Source organism: Zeugodacus cucurbitae, chromosome 5, assembly GCF_028554725.1.
Source record: "Zeugodacus cucurbitae isolate PBARC_wt_2022May chromosome 5, idZeuCucr1.2, whole genome shotgun sequence".
Lineage (NCBI taxonomy): Eukaryota > Metazoa > Arthropoda > Insecta > Diptera > Tephritidae > Zeugodacus > Zeugodacus cucurbitae.
In genome coordinates, this window is record NC_071670.1 from 28,793,694 (window position 1) to 28,815,991 (window position 22,298).

Consider the following 22,298-nt stretch of genomic DNA (forward strand, 5'->3'; position numbering starts at 1 on the left):
CGGCACACTACGCCACTTGGTATCAAAATAAATTAGCCGTAGGATTGCAGGCGCACGTCAATGACAATAATGAAGCCACCGCGAGGCGGTACACGTCGTAACACGGATGCTATTGCATGCTACCATAAATACTTGTACCACCAAACCACACCTACATACCCATTCATATGTGTGTGGTGTTAATAGAACGAGTCTAAAGTGTAGTAGTTACAAGTTTATGGTAGACACGCAAGGTCTGTGCGTAAAATATTTTGGGAAAAGACGCAATACATTGCACTATGCATGCCTTTATGAGGGCATGAAAATTATAGCATTAACGAGCGACAACATAAAAATTGAATTGGTGTGACGAACTGACCTACAAATTGGTTTAATATCACCCATTCGACAAAATAAGACACTTAGGTATTCTAGCACACTACTATCCTATCATACTTAGTTTTTAAAATTTTAAAGTTACGGCTTCTTATGGCACCCTTAGTTTTTCGCATAATTTGGCATTTTGGAAATAAAAACAATCTGTGTGATTTTTACTAAAAAATATTATTTTATATATATTTTCATAAACGTATGTATAAATGAGAGCGAATTCGGCATTTGTACAAAATTACAAAATTCTGACTATATACATATATTTTTGAGAATGTCTACTAACATAATATTCACTCATTTTGTTAACTTATTACTAACTAGCGAAAATTTTGTGTAATTGGTGTGTAAATTTCTAAAATTATTATATACTTCCCATAAAGTTTAAGTTATGTCAAAATTGAAAACTTTTACTCGTATTGTCTTGTTCATCATTTTAACTTTTTATTAATAATTTTTAGCATTCCAAATTAACCCCATTACTAAAAGAGCGTATTACTAATAGTTTTACAAAATTCTGTACGTACTACTACTAAACCACTTAACGCTACTAAAACAGTCTAAATCAATACGTATTTAACTTACCATCAGTTTACAAAAGAAAATAAACAAAAAATATTAAAAAAAAAATTTTGCTGAAAAGCAAGGAGATAACCAAAAACAACTACCACACTGCCTGACAAATAAAAAAAAGTTAGACAATTTCACGAAAAATTGCTCGCTAATTGTGTTCTGTTTGTTTCTTTCATTTCTTGACCAAAAATATTTTACAGTCGAACTCAATCAACGTTGGCTTCCTGCGTTTATTTCGAGCGGCACGTCTCATAAAATTACTCCGCCAAGGATACACGATACGAATCCTGCTGTGGACATTTGTACAATCGTTCAAAGCACTTCCATATGTCTGTTTGTTAATAGCCATGCTCTTTTTTATTTATGCTATTATTGGAATGCAGGTAAGTGTAAAATGAAAACAAAAAAAACCTGAATTATCATCAAAACATAAAAAAAATATAAAAAAGGACTTATCGCCTTTGAAGAAATTATTTCCATTTTTTACCGAAAATATTTGACTATTTCACAAAATTATTTTTTATTTTTATTTAATTTTGTGAATTTTGGTTTGTGGATTTTATTTTTCATTTAAAATTTTTATAATATAAATCATATTAGTTGTACATTTTCAATTATTACCAATGTGGGTGGCTAGAACTATTTATTTACTTAGATTTATATTTCTAGCGTGGTGGTTTAGTGAAAATATGAAAGAATTAGCTGGCATCATTTCATCATATTTTAAATGATTATGGATACATCCTTTAGGGAAGTAGACTTAGTAAAATTTATAAGTAAAGGTTTTGTTAATAGACGTTGCGGAAAAGGACAACAAACCAATTCAATTTCAAACTGTGAAGCATCGCTGGGACTCGATCTGCAGAATATTATGGATGTAAGTCAATTTTGCCAATGTTTTCATTACATTGAGGGTCAGTTATGAGCATACTTGGCTCTCTGTTGCAGCTTGAACTAAATACGTATCAATATATATTGATCAACAACCCTTTTCGGGCATACAAAATCGTGTTTTAGTTCGTTTTGGGCTCATTGTCTTGATGTATGCAATTTATCTAACTACTAACGTATAGTTGTTTTGATTGTCACTCAAACAATTACACCCGAAATCTATTTTTTAATAACTCTTTCAATATTCCCGCTCGAAATGCAATATCTCTCGAACCGATTGTCTGAGATATGAAAGAAATTCTAGTGGCTCATTATCTTAGAAATGATACAACTTTTCAGAGGGACTTGTGACCTTATTTATATGCACTTTTGGTGAAAAACTTAACTCGATAATTATTTAATTAACGGAAATAATAAAAAATATAAAAAATTGTTTAATGTACTGTGGATATATACATACATATGTATATGTATGCAATAGCTGTTACATCCTATTCTAAGTAACATTCTTTTGAGACGCCTCTATAGAGAAAATTAACTGTTGTTACATTAATTGACCAATTTTTCGCAGTTTTCTTGAGTCTCTTAACAAAACGTTTATTTTTCTAGCCTCAAATCATTCTAGTCTTTTCCATTTTTTTCTTTGAAAATTCTCGTAGAGTTTTAAATATCTTATTATTCTTGCGTTACTCGGTAGTTTCATCAACTTAAATAGAAGCGTTTACGTAACTGAATTTGAAATCGGCAATTAAGAAATAATTTCGAAAACTTAAGTGATCCAAATTTTTGGTTTATATGTTGATGAGAAATCGAGAGCGTTCATATTAACTAGTAGAGCAAGTAGTTAACAATATCATTATAGCATAGGATTTCATCTCAATTCTGATAACATGATTAATAACCTTTTGTTATATTTATATTTATATATTGTACAAATACTAAATAACGATTACCAATCTGAAAATGATACGTCAACGCTCAAATTACTAACAATTATTGCAAATGCAAATGAAATTAATATGACGAAACCAAAAAAAAAACAAAAACAAATAAAACCAAAATAAAACTAACTAAAATGTATAAATCGTTAAACCGAAAACGAAATGGTTAAATGTACGTAGGTTTTTGGAAATATTAAATATGATCCGGATACGCAACTCAACCGTCACAATAATTTTCAATCATTCTCCGGTGGAATCATGCTGCTTTTTCGGTAAACAAAAACAATGTTGACTTAAAACAAGTATTGCCAAACAAAGTAATTATTTATTACAAGTAATATTGTTTACAAGTAAAAGTTACTTAAAAATTCGTATATATCACATATACCCGTATAACTAATATTTACTATTTATAATATTTGCATATAAATAAGTACATACATACTATATGATATTTGTATTTGTTGCCGTTGCTCTTTTGAATAGTGTTGGCGTTGTTTTTGAACGAAATAAAAAAAATACCTTACAACAGTAATATGTATGCATACCCAAAACCTACAAAATATAAACAATAATTCAAGAGCTCTCACATACATATATACATATACTAGTACATGCATACAAATACATTGCAAAACAAATTACTTTGGGGGTTAGCTTAGTAATTACAGTAGCTAGTACACAATACTACACATGTCCATATACAAATATATACATATGTATAGCCATACTTATATACATATATATATTTATATATACATATAACGAATAGAGTTCATTTTTTCGTTGCTCTTATCGAGTTGTTGTTTGAGGAATGTAATTAAACTAACTAATTTATACATACATATACAATTTTGGATTTATTCAACGATTTTTTGAAAGAGTTCTGTTCATACCACCTTATGTATATACATATGTACATATTTTAATTGGGAAATTGTAGAAACACTACCACCACCACCATATGCAGCTTATAAATTAACAACAACAAAAACAACAATTAATACAATAGAAGAACCCGTTGAAAATAAGTATTCTAATCATTCTGAGCCAGAGTAGTTAAGTATTTGTTTTTAACATTGCCATAAAAACGAACAGATAAACTGATCAATAAAAGTAAAATAAGTTACATACATACATACTATCTGTAGTATTATCGAACAGTCAACAGTGTTCTGAAATTCTAACACTATCACGGACACACAAAAACCTCCATCGTAATCATTAACCCTTATAATGTTTGTACAAAGCCACCCTTCAACATAATTTGCTAAAATCACAAAGAATATTTGTAGTATTTGTTGAAATTAAATGCTGTTTGAATTTCTCACCGGGGCTGTGTCACGATCGTAAACACATTTTGTGCTTACTGTATTCACATCCCCACTTTTTACCCAGTTTTCTGTTTCAAGTATTTCTAAACCCACTCAAAATGTAATTATTGTAAGCAGTTTCAGTTTCCTATACATAATTTATGCAGTAGAAGGCTTAGAACGTTTTGATTAATTATTTTCGATTTTCGTACAAAGTGTCGACCAACATACAAACACGAACATCAAAACAGTTTCACGACAAACCAATTGTATTTCAAATATTATTTCTTTTACTGCAAAATTGAAGAAGTAATCTAATGATAACAATTAAATAAAATCCGCATATATTTACGTACTTATATTCATTGTTTGTTATGTAATTCTTTTGGTTTGAGTTTGTTCATGATTTTCCAGCTTTCGTATCACCACCTTTGTTTCATTTCTTCTACAAATAAAAACCAAAACATTAGTAGAACAAAAACTGATTTTTTATTAAAATTAAATCACATTCGCTACATGCATAGGTGTTTGGGAATATCAAACTAGATACAATGGAAAATACCATTACTAGGCACAACAACTTCCAAAGATTTGACCAAGGCGTCATGTTGCTCTTCAGGTATGTAAATCTAGTTTCGCTGGACTCTTTTTTCTAAACGTTTAACGATTACAAAAATATAATGAACATATAATAAACAAAACAAAAAAAGATAATTTTATGCAATTCTTAGCGCCTCTTAAAATTTTCTAGCGACACTATATATATACCTCAGATATATATGAAAATCGATGTGAAATTATAACAAATATAACGATTTCTTATTAAAAATTGTTAACGATAGATATAGATAGGTGAATACATAATCTCAAGGATTAATGCAACTATATTATACCCACATATCATATACTCGTATGTATGTTCCTACATCTAAGGCATTTAGTGAGTGGACAAAATCCTCGAAAGTACGGAAAAGTGTAAACTGTTGAAATAACTTCCATAAAATTTAATCAAATTTGCCGATTTCTGTGAAGAATGTGTTTTAAGTCAAATGGTTTTCTAAGGTTTTTATTCATTTATTTCTTCAACAGTAAATCAATATATGGACGCTGGTGAAAAAAATTGGTAGCTTTTATCATTTGTAGTATACGAGTATACTAAAAAAATAATAAAAAAGTAGTATTCTTTCTAATATAGAGAAAATTGCATTATATTTTGTTATTTGGCTTATTATATATGTAAGTCTATAACTTTGCTTCCGCCGTTTATTTGTAAATTTGAAGGATTTTTTTCACTTAGGACAGTCTCACCGTACGTATCCGAAAACATTCGATGAGCCTCAGCCGCACTTTTCTTGGAATTAAAAAAGGAAAAGCAAAATTTCCCGCAAATGTCGAAAATTCGGCTCAAAAAGTGACATTTTCAGTACAAATATTTTGTTGGGTTAATGTTGACACAAATGTCCAAGATCGATTTAAAAAAAAAAATCGATTTAATCGACTAGTGCTTGACCTTAGAGACATCTATTAGAAAACGGCGGAAGCATAGTTGTAGACTTAATATAATATTTCGTTTCTTTTTTATAAATCTACCTAGTAAATTTACTGCTAAGACAGATAATTTTATTAAAAAAATAAATTTCAGTTATCACCGGCTGTTGTTAGTTTTTCCCTAGGAGCTCAAATTTTTGAAATATTACATTTTAGTGAACAACCCATAATATACCACTTTAATAAATAATAAAAAAAAACAAAACAAAAGTTTCTCACATTTTCTGAGAGCCTTGCAATTATACTGAATTTTGAATAACAGAAACAAATGAGGTCCAAGCTTTTTGTTCGACCTCAAACATGCAGGGTTCTTTATCTGCTGGCGTATTTGTAGGCCGTCAAATATTCCTGCTTGAAGTTTTTCTGAACTTAACTCGAAGTTTTTTTTGAACTATGGTAATTCGAGTTAGGGAAGTTAAACTATATTGTTTTTATTTTAATATTTAACTGTGTATATCAATTTATAACTTGTATGAATCTCTCAGTTAATTTATTTTAGATGTGAAATAATTAATAATTCGACTTGCAATTAGCGCATTATAATGTATGATAATTTTGTTGGATATGTTTAATTTAATTTAAATTAATAATAATACTTTAGAGTAAAACTATTTAGTTGTAATTAAACAATACATCTTAAAAGTTTAATAATCATTAAATAAAAGAGCTTGTTATCAAATTTTTTTGATAAATAATTAAACACTGCTGCCCTTTTTCAACATTAATGAAAGCTGACTTCCTAAGAATATTTTAGAAAACCAAGTTGCTAATTAAGTGAACACTAAAACGACGGGGATTTTGTCCAAATATTTGTTAACTCTTTCAAATTTGCGCTATTCGTATTTTTTCTTTATAACCATATGAAATAGTTGATAAAGTATGACCATTTCTTTTGCCAAAAAACAACACAAATACACTTATATGACATTCTATACACATGCTCATTTAGAATTATTTTATTTTCTTGTGCTTGCAATTTTTTAGAGTTCAATCCTACAGTTCCCAGTTAATAGATTTTATTGCACTGGTGTTTGTTAATTATATTAAATAAATAGCAAATATACTTCAAAATAAAAATTAGCACACAGATTACACAGGTACAAAGAGTAAAGTTCATTAAATAGCTGACAAATTTCGATAAATATATGTACAAATAAATAATTAGTCGTATGTTACACGTGTAATTAGAGGTAATATCTAGTTTAAGAGAAATGCGTTTTGGAACATATTGCTCAGATTTTAAAAGAGTGTATCTAAATAAAGTATTTGCTTATTAAATTGACCTATTTTCAACAGTTTATTTTTATTTTTTGTAGTATTACATATACTGACTAAAGAAGTATAGCATATATACTGATTCCTCACCTCATACTTATAAAATGCGCCTTAGAAACGCGTGTGTAACATATATTATAAGTTTCAGCTAAGTGGCGACCCTGTTATCTTCTCTGTGCTTTATGCCAGTTGTTTTCTAATTTGTTATCGCGAATGTGGAGTGAATTTCTAACATACAAACAAACTTAGGTTCAGTTAAAGGGCTGATCTTCACGAGTAGTGTCGTGAACGATCCCACTTGGAGATCTAAGCGTGCCGTTCCATTATGATGCCAAAATACTCCTACGTATAGATCGTAAATAGATCGTAAATAATTTAATTTCTATTCCAGTTGAGTCGCTTGCCACACCAAAGTTATGACACTTTATTTTTCAACTTTTGGAGCAAATTTGATGTTTCCATTTACAAACTACATTACACATCTCTCTCGTCGTTCCTAAGAAACCTTTCGTATAATATATAATATACACCAAAAAGTGGACAAACTTCAAACAAGCATCTCAAAAACTCTTCTTAATTTATTTAAAGGGGAAATATATAGATTTCTCAACACTACAACAACGCTACATGTCCTAGTGAGGGTCCAACCCAACGGTGGCACTCTAATTGTAATGTGTGAACACCATAGCATTCCTTCGATGATATCACATCTATTTGTTATTAGGCTAGATTAAAAGTAATTCATTTTGATTCGTAAAATGTAGAGTTATAAAATCTTAAAAGTAGGGGAACGAGAGCTTTACGTTAAACCAAAACTATGCTCAAGCACAGTTTAACAATAAAAATTGTTTTTCATCTACATATATCTTACTAATAAAGTACGCTTTTATAGTTACCAGAATTGCCACCTACGCGCTTGGGTTGTTCTTCAAATTGAGCCTCAGTCTATTTCACAGAAGACATACAACTAGTATAAAAGAGCGAAGTATTAACAAGTTTTAAGACAATTTATGCAGAATATTAGAAAAATGAATTAATATAATTTTTTTTCATTGGCACAACAAATTTCAGTTTCAGCTCTGTTTTCCAGCTTTATTGTTTGCTCTCCTACACGAGTTGCAAATATAGACTTGTACTTATTTAGCAGATTTTTAAATATTATACCAATTGATTACACACACATACTTGCCTTTTATTGAGCAAAAATCAAACGAATAAACTAAAATTCGTATGTATATAGTTTATGAAAGTTATTGTTGTTCCTATGCATATACCTAGTTAGCATATTACTAGCAATACATACATATAACTCTATAGTCGTATAAACAAACACAATATATTGTAGCATACTACATATACATAAGTATGTAGATTGATAGACGATTTCTATATTATAGTGCGCAAAGCTAATATTTTTGGAATAATCTTTATAGATGTGCAACTGGCGAGGCGTGGCCGAACATTATGCTGGCGTGCCTTAAGGGGAGGCCATGCGATGACGAGGCCGAAAAGGGGAACGAAACATGCGGTTCAACGCTGGCATATGCATATTTTGTATCATTTATATTCTTTTGCTCATTCCTCATGTTGAATTTATTCGTTGCCGTTATTATGGATAATTTTGATTATCTAACGAGAGACTCCAGTATATTGGGTGCCCATCATTTGGACGAGTTCGTTCGTATATGGGCTGAATATGATCCAAATGCGACGTAATTATCAATTTAATATACCTATGTCTATTTACGTTTTCTTTCATTTTATTTACTATTTTGGTGTACAGTCTACAATTTCTTTTCGTAAAGCAATGAAAAAAATATTTCTTTCATTTCTTAAATATGTGTACGTTTATTTTCAATACTACTGTGTTTTTTAACAACCGTTACATTGTGTAGTTTAGAGTTTTTACAAATATCAATGTCATTCTGTTACTATTCATAGCATATTCCGATCTTTAATTTGAGTATTTCACTGCACTTAAATATTGTTATATAAGTACCAAACAATTTCAATACCGCACAAAAGATAGTTTCATTTCGAACAATAATTTCGACCAGGTTTAATGTCCAAGAATGTGCAGCTCTTTTTTTCGACTATTTCGATGTTTCAATTATTCGGATGCATCACTTGTCAGTTGGTATGCGTATGAGTGGAGTACGATAGGTTACTTAAGGTTATTGGTTTAAAGTGGTTTTCAAGGAAGTTGGGATCCCTAAAAAAATGTATATTATTAATTTTCCGCATTTATAAGAACGGAATCCTATATCAGCCTTGTAGTTAAATTTAACATTTGAACAATCCAACAGTATCACTTTTCTATCCTTAATTTCTGAAAGTTTTCATAACCTATAGTAAGTCTAAGCCAATATAAGATTCTTTGCCTTATACTAGAAAGAATGCTTTATGTACTGAAAGTTTTTGAAAAGTCATTGCTTAGAATATAGTAGTGGCTTTTTTCTATGAAGCGTTTGAAATGCAAAATTTTTGTTATAGTGCAACACAATAAGAAATCTTCTGATGATACGAAATATAGCTTAACATCCTCATTGGCCAGTGAGAACCTTAAAGGTGAAACCATAGTATGGACTTGAATTGAAGAACACGAGATAATTAAGCATAGTCGGATAGACAAACTAACTAACTAGTAATACTCGTAAATATAACATTATCTTTGAGAATGCCCGCCTTCAGTCTGTTACGAATACTCCAACTTAAGAGAAATTGGGTGGATGGGATGGAAAAAAACGTCGAAGTTTCGTCAAATCGGAGCACAATGGACCTAATGATAACTTAAGTGCGGACGCTTGCGGTCAGGTTCACTTTGCCCCCTTTTCAACCAACCAACCAACCAGCTTTATGTTAATACTTGCGTGTGTTCCAAAAATTAGTAATTAGTAATTCTAAAAATACTCCTTTTATTGTGGTTTTGTTTAAGTCATTATTACATACATATATTCTTAATAACAGTTTTATTAATGTTCATATAAAGCATATTATGTATATCCCAAGATTGCTTTTAAGTTCATTTTAATAGTCATGCATACCGCAGAGTTTATGCAAACCATTAATCTATATTAAATGATTATTACTTGTTCGTATTTGTTTCATATTGAAAATAAATGCCGAAACACATGACTTTAAAGTTATGCGTTATTGTGGGAAATGAAAAATATACTTGAAACAAGCGATTATGAAGTGTAATTCTTTACGAAACACGCATACAAATTTAACCACATTTTAAGTAATAAGCTTGATGTTCTAATATTATAATATACATAAATTTTTAAAAAGCTTGACACTTAGCGAAAAGGCTTATGGAATATTTTAAAAATATTTTTTTATTAATTCAGCCATGAAATTAATTTCGCTTCTTACGCCCGATTACTAAAACAAAGAATGTAACCAGTATAAACGTTCAGATCGCCTTTTAAAGTTGAGTGATAAGAACTATCACTCGATGAAGCTTTGATATTCGGTTCACATATACATATGTATTTGCGGAGCTTTTAGCAATAGTGATCACTAAGGCTATCAACACTTATTAAGATTCCAGATATGCTTTTTTGCAGTTATCGCGCAGTTATCACAATTATTTAACTTTCCTTTATATACATATTTATCCATAAAACAGACTTGATATTCTCGCTCTTTATATGTATTATATGTTATGTTTTTAAAAGCTTAGTAGCCGTAAGCTTGAACTGTAAATATGGTTGATTTTTTTTTTGTTTTCAAATATTTTGTAAATCTTTCGTACATTATTTGTGTTGTGTTGAAAACGAAATTGATGATTCCAAAGAAATTAATTACTCTTCTTACTTATATACTTTTTACGAATTCAAAATCACATCCAACTGATCTATTCAAACAACAATTAACAAAAATAACAAAATGAAAACGAAATCATAGTGGTAGAATACATTATACGGAAATGTATGATATGTTGAAAAATATGGATCCTCCGTTGGGGTTCGGTAACAAATGTCCCAATCGCCTCGCCTATAAGAAACTAATACGTATGAATATGCCGTTAGATGACGAAATGAGAGTACAATTTACAACGACGCTTTTTGCGTTGATACGCGAAAACTTGAGCATAAAAATGCGATCTGGTAAGTCTTCTTCACAAATGGGAGAATACAAAATGTGTGCTAATCTCGGTAGAAAAATTTGGTTAAAAAAAAAAATGTTTTGATTTGAGATGATTTGCATTATGTACTGACAATAATTCATTATAAATATAGTTTACAATGAATGCCAAACTAACGACACAGCAACTTGTATTATGTCTGATTTATATCCTTTTTTTAAAGGATATCTCAATTTAAATGAAGTAAATTCAATAACTAAATTATAACGAAATATGCGCTAACAAATCCGTTATTTGCTTTGCTCAACCTTTAGCGGAGGAAATGGATCAAGCGGATATGGAACTTAGGGAAACCATAACGAATATTTGGCCTTTGCAAGCGAAGAAAATGTTGGATTTGCTTGTACCACCCATAGACCAACTGAATAAAGGAAAATTATCAGTTGGCAAAGTGTACGCCGGTCTTTTAATATTGGAGTCATGGCGTACAACGCGGTTTGGACAAATCGATTCTGGCATGCCGGTAAGTTGTTGCAATCAAAATTACAATTTTTACAAGATCAATATTTTTTTTATAACACCAATGTTATTCGAAATTCGTCTATATACCTATTTTATGTACTTTTATACGTATAAAAAGTAGTGGGGACACGGGGGTATACCATATATTTAATAAAAAATACAAATGTAAGTAGGGAAATGCTCAGGTCCGTTTAGCTTTAATTGACTGTAAATATTTAGATTCACAGAAGAAAACACGAACAAAAATAAAAAATACCCAAAATTAATTAAAAATGTTTTTATGATTTTTCTTTTGCGTTTGTAATATATTTCTGAAAGTATTGGTTCAATTATTCTATAGAATTGCGTTTATTTTCTATTCGAATCTAAACTATTTACGTATTTACTCACTTTCATATCAGTTGGAAGTGTGCGCTTTAGGGACCACAATTACAACTAATTAATTCCTAATTTGATATTCCTATGTATGTATGAGTTAAACTACAGTACGAAAATAATGAATAACTTAGAAATTTAAAAACGTGATAGATGCGTCACACTTTGGAAACACCGAAGCAAATCGTCGTATAATAACTTAAAAAAAAAATGATACACTATAAAGTAAAATACTCAGTTCCTGTTACGAATATTATTTTCTGATGTAATAAAAAATTGGCATAAACTGTCCATATCTTCAGAATTCACTCCCATAAATTCTTAAAATGGTTTCGATTTTATTAATCGCTTTAAATAAAACAAGTTTTATATTTATTTTGCACACAAATGGTTTTATATAATAATTCGATGCAAAAGAATTTGGTAAAACAACTAATTTACAAAAAGAAAAAGAAAAAGATTTACTTTACCAAAATTTGTGAATATTGACATTCCCAAAGCGCTTCACTTTATCCAACAGATATTATATATATGTACATATTTAAGTATTCAACTTAGTTTGATTTTCTGAAGTCACCAGTTGACGTTTGCCAACAACTGTATATATCTTAGGTAGTGAATATATATTGATCAATATACATAAATGCACAAATTTAAATTTAGTATAATATTAATGAACAAGACAATTAAAATGATTTCAAATGATTTGTAAAAAGCAAAATAAAAAACATTTTCGATAATTGTATAATGCAAACATTTCTTTTCACTTATTTGTATGTAAAATGTGTAAACACATTTTTAAAATGCAGAATTGGAAGGAGGTATATACTAACATATACAAATACAACAAGAAATATGCATCTTTTAGTTAAGAATTTATATTTCCAACACCTAACAGTTATTAATAATATAAATATATGTATTTTGCGTTAAACCGTTAAGAGTTTTGAAATGTTTCCGTTATAAATAGTAGGGTTGGTTGTTTTTTTAATACACTACTACCGACAACCCAATACTTTAGGTTCCGTTATTTTCATGCTGTAAAATGTATGTTAATACTGTATTTAATGACCATAGCAAAGTAATTTACCTAAATATGATTTATAATGCACTGCGTTACAAGTAAAGTAAGAAACTACCGTTTGAACAATTACTTTATAGCAAATACATGTTGATTTTCTAATGACTTATATGCGAACAGTTGACAACAAAAAAAAAAAACAAAAACAATAATGAAGTTGCTTATGATAACTTACGATTACTAATTTAAGAGAGCTTATCTAAAAATTATGGTTTGCAAATAAGGCAATTCTTTTAGGTTTACCATTGAATAAGTAACGTGATTTGTAAATATTTAACACTCGAAAATCCTAATTTTAAAAACTGTTTGAATATTTCTATTTATGTTTCATGTTATTAGTACCGTATAAATTAGCGATTATAGTTAACCATTGAATTAATAATGCAAATGTGTTTTATGTGTTCTTTTATCACGAAAAATTGACATCGCGAAATCAATAAATCAATCGAAAACGAATTGAAAATATGCCGCACTCAATGTGTGCACAATATTCAACGAATTAATGAAAACGTCAAATCTTGGCATATTATTTCAAATGTTCAGCGGAAAAAGCGCCAGACTGATGACGAAGAACGCTTACCAAGTCCAACAGCCGACGATCAGCCGGTACATACATTGCCCAATGGTCTTTTCAAGTGCCTATGCTTTTCACCACTGACATTTTCATAGAACTATGAATTTTTATAGACTCTTGTGTATATACATATGTATTCCTAATATGAATAACCCCCGCATATATACTAAATAGCCATATCGAAAATATACCTCTCTTAACGTTTTACTAATAATTATTCGTATGCTTAATAAACACTTACATACCTTACTCAACTTATGCGTATATATGCCAGCAACCATAAAATTCTATGACTTATGAAAATTTATAAAATTAATAACCCATTCTTACATTTTAACTCCAAAGTGTCTCTTTGATATAAATATAAAAATATATCTACGAATAGCTGCTGTACTGCTTCATACTTAAAAATGCTTCTTAAAGAAATTCATTTGTATTTTTGAATTAAGAATGCTAACAACAACAACATATTGAATCGTGTCCTATATTTACCAAGAAAACTTCCACCTGCATTTTGCTTGCATACTTGTGGCGACTGTGCTCGGGCCATACACATACATGTAGTAAATACACAAAGTTCCTAAGAGTCTTGTACATACCTACATATGTATATACGAACCTTTCTTAATTTTGTACCCTCCATTTTTATCTTCATAAATGTACACCTATCTCGGAAAGTCTATTTTAGCGCATTTCAGTGCAAAATATTACAAATTTCTAAATTTGAACGAATCAAAATTTTTGTAATTTGCCCAGAAGTTGAGGCATTCTAGTAATTTCGTCAATTGGCCAATTCAAAAATGAATAGATATATATTAATTAATATTTTGCGTTTGGAAATAATTAACATACTAATGCACATATAGATGCACTTCAATAATTATTAGATAACACTAATAAAACACGATCTTTTTTTATTTCTAGTAAGGCTGTAATGGACTCTTATTCACTATCAACCAATTTGTTTGGTGTTTTGAAACACAAACACATTTTCGCTCAAAAGACAAAATTAGATTTTTTTGTAAAAGAAACTCTAACTCTAACTCGAATCACCATAATATACAAAAAAACTTCGAGTTAGAGCGACTTCGAGTTATAGAAATTTTTATTAATAAATAAATTTTTTCAAAAAGCCGTAAAATATAGATTTATACACAGTTTTAGTTATTTACTTCTCAAAAAGTTTTATTTAAATACGTTAAGGGGCTATATTTTTATACTCTCGCAACAAAAGTTGCTAAGAGAGTATTCTAGTTTTGTTCACATAACGGTTGTTTGTTTAAAACTAAAAGAGTAAGATATAGAGTCATAAATACCAAAGTGATCAGGGTGACGAGTAGATTTGAAATCCGGATGTCTGTCCGTCCGTCCGTCTGTCCGCCTGTGCAAGCTGTAACTTGAGTAAAAATTATGATATCTTGACGAAACTTGGCACAAATATTCCTTGGGACAGTTGCTTTCGAAAATGGAAGGAATCAGCATTGCCACACCCACAAAATGGCGAAAACCAAAAACACATAAAGTGTCATAACTAAGCCATAAACGAAGTTATCAAAGTAAAATTTGGAATAAAGGATCACACAAGGAAGGGGAATATTAGTGTGTACTTTTGTTGGGGAAGTGGGCGTAGCCCCTCCCACAAATATGTTATTTGTATTTAGCTCGCAAACCAATAAAGCTATATAATCCAAACTTCCTGCAGTCGGTTCTCTTACACCACCACACACCATAAAAATAGTTGAAATCGGATAATATCCACGCTCACCTCCCATACAAAGGTTAGGTTGAAAATGAATTAAAGTGGGTTAACTCACTAACGAAAAACGTCAGAAACATTAAATTTTACGAAGAAATAGCAGAATGAAGCTGCACTCAGATTTTTTACAAAATGGAAAATGGGTGTGGCATCGCCCACTTATGGGTCAAAAACCATATCTCAGGAACTACTCGACCGATTCGAATGAAATTCGGTATATAATATTTTCTTGACACCCTGATAACACGGATAAAAAATGGGCGAAATCGGTTCACAACCACGACTACATTCCTTATAACTCAATTTTGAATTCCATCTTATTCCTTCACTTTATAATATAAACATAAGGAACCAATGAAGATAGCGGAATAAAATTTTACACAAATAGTGCATATCATCTCTGACTTCATTTGTGAAAAAATTGTCGAAAACGGACTATAACTTTTCAAGGCCCCAGATATCGAACATGTTGAACTCAGAACCAAAGGATAAATTTTAATCGAAAATATGGGTAAATCTCCCAGATAATTTAATGTAATTCAGGGGAAAATGTTTCCTTCTAAAAGTGTGTCTCTATTCCAACAAATTATTGAAATCGGGTCATAACATATCCCAGCTCCAATATATCTAATTAGTTCATAACCTAGCTGATGAAAATGAATGAAATCGGTTCAGAAATTACCTCAGCCCTCATATACATACTATATATGACAATTTTCGTTATTCTATTAAACTTTATACCGGGTTTATGGGTTAATTTGTATGTTATCTTAATAAAATTTCTTCAATAAATTGCGAGAGTATAAAATGTTCGGTTGCTCCCGAACTTAGCGTTTCCTTACTTGTTTTCGATAGTTTAAACTTTCAAAAATATCTAGTGAAAGCGGTAATGTCTGATCTAAGGTATCTTGAATAGTTTTTTAATGGTAGAGTTCTAAAGAGCGACCGCTTTTCATACTAATATAGGGACTCTTTTAAAATTCTGTCTTGATAGTAAAATTTTAAATTTTGTATTATGCCCCGGTTGAAAAGTTGGAAATAAATTTGTTTAAAAATTTGACTTCTATTGCCAATTCAAGAATTCGAGTTATGCAGAACTTCGAGTTAGGGAAGTTTGAATTATGGAAGGAAATTTGCATAAAATTTTATTTCTTCACGCTATTATCAAACAAAAGTTCGATAGCTTTCTGCGTTTGTCGTCTCTATAAATGTTCATTCATTTATTCAGTTCAGTCCTACCTCTGGTTCTCTATTATATGGAGTGAGCCCGAAAATTATTTATAGGATTGATTAAGGAAAGGCAAAAGTTCTCAAAACAAAGAAATTAGTTTGGGCATACCTTTGCTCTTCTAAATCGTAGCTATCCCAAAAGATCGAGATCAACGACGTTAGAATCTGCTGGAGAAACAAATATATCAAATATGCATATCATGACTATTCTATTAACTCAAGAATTTGTCATGACACATGCCAGGCTATTCTATTAACTTAAGAATTTGAACAAGTAACAATATGCAAACAACATGGGTTTCGGTCACTTAGGCTTACAAATGTTCGTGCAAATATATATAACTTGACTAGATTTATTTAATCATTTGAGAATACCTCAATTGTTTTTTGTCGGGCATAAACTAGACGACTGAAGAACATTTCCGATCAAAATTTTACCATTTTCGGTCATAAAAAATTCTAAAAAATAAGATGTCCAAAAAATGTTTCTAAAAATTCTATTTGTCTCGTTTAGTACTTCTTTTTTTATTATAAATTTAGTACAATCAGTTTATCACTATAACTGTAACTTTAATGTTAAATGTTGGCATAAAATAAATTTAGTTTTGTTGCACCTTAAATAAATATATATTGTTATATAATAATAAATATAAAACACGCTCAACTTATTTTTACACTAGTCATATATTTAACTTAAAAGTTATAGTTGTGAATTTAAAGTAAAGTTCCATTTGTAACCAGATTTTCTTAGATATTGCTATGGTCTATATACATATATTTTTCGAATTATTCTTCCCACCATCTCTATTTCTAATTATGTTATATATGTACTTAGAAACAGTAATTAACTAACAGGTTCGCTAAACAGTTGAATACATATCTGTACACATATACGAATATACAATAGCAAGTCTAGATTCAAAAAATATTTAGAACATCTGCTTATAGCATAATAAAAACAATTTGGCAAACGATTGGGGCTTTCAGCAACGCAAGGAATTCAGCAAAGATGTCCTATATTTAGAGTTAGTTTAAATTCTAATTGTTTTAGTTTACCTTGATTATTACTTTTAAGTTTTATTTACTTATGGTTGCATGTAAGCAATTTTTTTTACTTTAATATTTTATTTCAGCATGCACTTTCTAGTTTTTTCAAACTATATTCTTCTTATTGGTAATTCACATTGTTTGTCTGAAAACACTTGAATAGTTTAGTCAAATTTATACATAAAAAGTTCTCTAGTGCTCTCAGCATGTTTTTTCTACTCTAAAATTTTATGATAAAACCATAACGATAAACCAAAATATATATGTAATTAATACATATACATAAATAAAATTCTTAAATAAAAACTAAATAATTTTTGTAAATAAGAACTAAATCAAGAATATAATTGCTTGCAATAGTTAAAAGAAAAGTGTGTTCTATCATATACACATGTGTAAAGCACATAAAGCTAGTCAAAAGATACTTTCATAACCGAGATTCATTTTATTTTTATAGACCTAAGCATATACATATTTACCTAAACAATTACTTTGAAACTATAGTTTTGAATGCAACCTAACGATTTTTCATCTTATTTACTTTTTTGATGCCTTTAATCATGAAAACAAAAAATTCAAAATACTTTTCTTATTGCTACTTCACCAATTTTACGAATTCACCCACACACGTCACCACGCAAAAATCTCTTTGTATACTCGTTATTACGCATCACAAAAATTCAATTGTAAAATATGTATAAAATGCGAAAATACTTGTAAATCAACCAAACAACAAATCAATCTAAACTTCTGTCCAAAACGCATGGAATGCCACACCGCACCGCACTGTACCAAAAAAAAAAAAAAAACACAACAAAACATTCATTTTGCTTCGGAATCGTCCCGGAATTCGTACCTTAAATCACAAAATAATTAAACAATTTTCATTGGTTACACTTGAAAACAATAAAATAATTATAATGATAATACTATATGAACATACAAAATGAAACATGATGACAACGTATGACACATTTTGGTTACAATTCGTAAAAATTTCGAAAATCGTATTCAAATAATAGAAGCAATCGTTCTTCAATTGCCTGCTCGATATGGCGGCTCTCGATAAAGGCGGATCGCGTCAGGGTTCAATTAGCTACGAAGCCAATGGCGATGGTGGTGCCAACTCACAAACGCATTTATTAGCAAACACAAATCATCATCACCAGAACGGTGATGCCGAACACAATAGTTTGGCATCACTGGCTCGCCGGACTACAATCAAAAAACGTTCAGTTAGGTAAATTAATATCTATTCAATATGTGCTTGAATTAAGTGTGCATTTTATTTAATTTGAAAATACAGTTGTTTCTAACACAATCATTTTCATTCGCACTGCTCACTTCTCATCTCTCATACTCCATAACTTGAAATAAACATCATACAATTCAATCATTGAGCGGTTAGATCATTACATCATGTAAATTCGGGCCACAATGCAAAAACACTTGCAACTCCCCTGGATCCAGATCAAACTAATCTAAAGAACGAAAAGATATAGCTCTGGAAAAATACTTAAGAACGATGTTGAGTGCATTAGACGCTATTTTTAATAAAAACACTTAAATGTCTAAGATATAAAGCTTTATTTAATAAACTGAAGACGTTGTCAGCTTATAATACTTAATTGCGTAGTAAGTGCATTTTTAAGTCGTTTTAGAGATGTGTTATTTGTTGAAGTGCAACTATTCCTTTTGTTATTGGATTTTCTAACTGAACAGAAATTTCTTGATGAATGCCTGTAGCACTCACTCCTCGGGTTCTGTTTTAAAAACCCAATGATGATCGTATTAGGTTAGGTTAGGTTATGTGGTTGTCAAAACGACGCACCTAGGCCTTTTGGAGGCCCATTGTGACACCACTGGGACTGTGATCCCTCACACTATAGAGTCATCTTTGAACCACCCTGTGGTCTTAATAAAATGAAACAGTTCACATAATTTGATATGAGCAACTTCAACCACATCCTCGAGAAAACCGCGTCCAATAGTTGCAATTCTTTTCCTATACAGAGCCTTACATCCTGGCAGCTTCTGCAGTAATCGTTATTAGGCAACCCCCTACAAGGGTTCTTGTGTCATTCCTACTAAATTTCAGTAAACGACAAGTCTTACTCCATTCAGGCCATGTTTGTCTACTTACGGAACAAGTCGTTAATTGTTTCCATTGTGATTCAGCCATATCAACAGCATGTTTATCTATTAGGTAACTGCACGTTGCCAGAGGTATATAAATTCCCTCTTTATTAGCATCTAACTGCAATGTTGTGCCCAATCTGGCTAATTCATCTGCTACACAGTTTCCAGGAATGTCACTATGTCCCGGGACCTATTGCAGGTGTATCGTGAAATATGATGTCATTGCTATTAGTAAATCCAAACACTCTTTCACTCTTTCACTATCTTCGATGATATTCTATGCAACTTTGGTGATTTTAAAGCCGCTTGACTATCCGAAAATATGAATATGTGCTTAGTCGTTAGCACTCTTTTTGACAAAACGAGAAGGATTTCTCTAATTGCAGAGATCTCTGCTTGGAAAACACTGCAGTGATCCGGTAATCGGAAAGCGATTTTGGTATCCAGTTTCTCTGAAAATACCCCCCTCCTACTCGTTTGTCCAGTTTTGAACCGTCTGTATAGATACTTATCTCTGAATCTTTGTCAACTTTTCCCATTTCCCACTCCTCTCTAGAGGGGAAGGATATGTGTAGGTCCGAGTTTAGATTCATTTCTATAGGGTTTCGAAAGTCAGTACTATTCGGTAGAAATGGGATCTTGCCGAGTATACTGGAATGTCCCCTATTGCAATTTTGCAGTTTTGCTTTATCGTATTAACCTGGTTAGAATTTTTTCGTGCTTTTTGCTTTCTGGAAACATTTTTTGCGGTTTTAACAACGAAAATATTTGAAAGCATTAAAAACCATAATTTTTGAAATATTTCATTGTGCTGTAATATCAGTTTAGAATAATCCGGTACGGACATTAATTAGTCGTTTTATTTCAGATAATGGCAGTCACGAATATTCAATACACTTTCTTTTATATTAACGGACTACTTGGGGTATTAAAGATAATCCAAATTTCAAAATTGTGAACAAATCCGAATCGTTCTTAAGCATATTTCTCACTCAAATATTAATGGCCCTTTTAAAATTGAAAAAATTTACTCAAATACTTTATACGGTAAATCCAAAGGAATGCATTTCAATCAAATCAAATATTTGAAAGTTCGATTTTATTTACTATATAAGGCCAGTGGAATACATATTTTGATTTGGTCCAATTTTGTCAACAAAACTATCATGCTAAGGGTAACAATAGTGTCGTGATTCCTCAGCCTATCTACCCTAACTCATATTGTTTCTGTATAAATGGTATATGTATGTTATTTTCTATTAATTTCTAAAATGCCGGAGATTGTATGATTGGAATGAAGACTTTATGTAAACTCAAATCCGCAATTATCGAAATTGACTCGCTAAGCGTGAGCAAATATAATACAGAATTTGGTGCAAAGAGATGATAATATAGATTTCCCAATGTTGTTATTGTATTTGTTGACATCACTGAGCGCAAGGATATTAGAGGAGCTTTTGAAATAGTCCAAGGTTTTGCAGTGTAGTAATGTATTCTGTAGTATAACCGCAGTCCTCTGCAACCTTTTACTCAGTTTTCAGGAGGATTCGGTTGATTGTATGTATGTACATATATTCAATCATAATAATAACCATCTCTACAACATGATAACGGATTCTTTCTGCAGTAAATATATGCGAAAATTCTGCTTTGAAAATGTTTCTTTAACACAACCTTCTCTATACAAACCGCATCATTCACAACTCATGCTTAATTCATTTCACCAAATTCATGCACATAACACAGCTTCAACCAAAACATATTTAAACATAATAATGCATAACATACTTGGTATTATATACTACATATGTATTTATATGCTCAAATACATCCTCTGTTTCTCTCAATTTTTTAAATAATTTCAGAAACAAAAAGGTGAATAAGTTTGACACACTTCCAGTGGTAAAAGAAATTTCAATATTTACTAAACTATACTCGTACTGTGTATTTGGATGTATGTATGTTATGACTAAGTGTGCCATCTACTTCTTTCCATATAAATATGCACAAGTTTAAATCCGTTATATGTACATACATATATACTATATAGGTACATATGTATGTGCATACGTATAATGGAATATTTTCTTTTGCCAATTATTTACATATCTGCATACGAGTTTTTTAATACCTAGTGTACAGTTGTTGTAATAATTATGTACTTATATCTATAACTAAATAATACTTTGGCCATAGCCGACCAAATTGTACAAAACTTTTACATAGACATAAGGTAAATTTTCTGTATATATGTCCATCGTGAAATTTTTAGAATTCAATGTTGTTTTTGTATATAAAGTAAAATGATTGTTATAACTTTTTCTCAAAGTGAAATCGACAAAATGTATACATACATATATATAAAAGTGTAGAGAACAATAATTTACCTATAAATATTTTTTATAAGATAGAATAAAGATATTACGCTATTTAGTATATAAGAAAGGTGATGCGGATTATAACACAAACGTAATTCCACGACTATTATATAAAAGTAGTACTATTATTCTATTATTCGTGAATATAAGATATTTTGCTGAGAATTTTTAATAACAAACATTTTTTAGTGTAATC

The 22,298-nt window shown here is 30.4% G+C and overlaps 1 protein-coding gene across 2 annotated transcripts in view; it reads left to right on the forward strand.

Annotated features, from left to right (window-relative positions):
- The window catches only part of LOC105219043 (voltage-dependent calcium channel type A subunit alpha-1), a 153,548-nt gene that overhangs the window by 109,886 nt on the left and 21,364 nt on the right, over positions 1-22,298 (forward strand). Inside the window, exons 21-27 of one of the 2 annotated variants that reach the window (XM_054230649.1) lie at positions 1,143-1,325; positions 4,612-4,706; positions 8,344-8,622; positions 10,820-11,022; positions 11,315-11,523; positions 18,608-18,825; positions 21,590-21,599. In XM_054230649.1, the coding sequence (XP_054086624.1) occupies positions 1,143-1,325; positions 4,612-4,706; positions 8,344-8,622; positions 10,820-11,022; positions 11,315-11,523; positions 18,608-18,825; positions 21,590-21,599 (1,197 nt within the window). The remainder of the gene's footprint in view (positions 1-1,142; positions 1,326-4,611; positions 4,707-8,343; positions 8,623-10,819; positions 11,023-11,314; positions 11,524-18,607; positions 18,826-21,589; positions 21,600-22,298) is intronic. The other variant, XM_029044737.2, reaches the window with a different exon arrangement.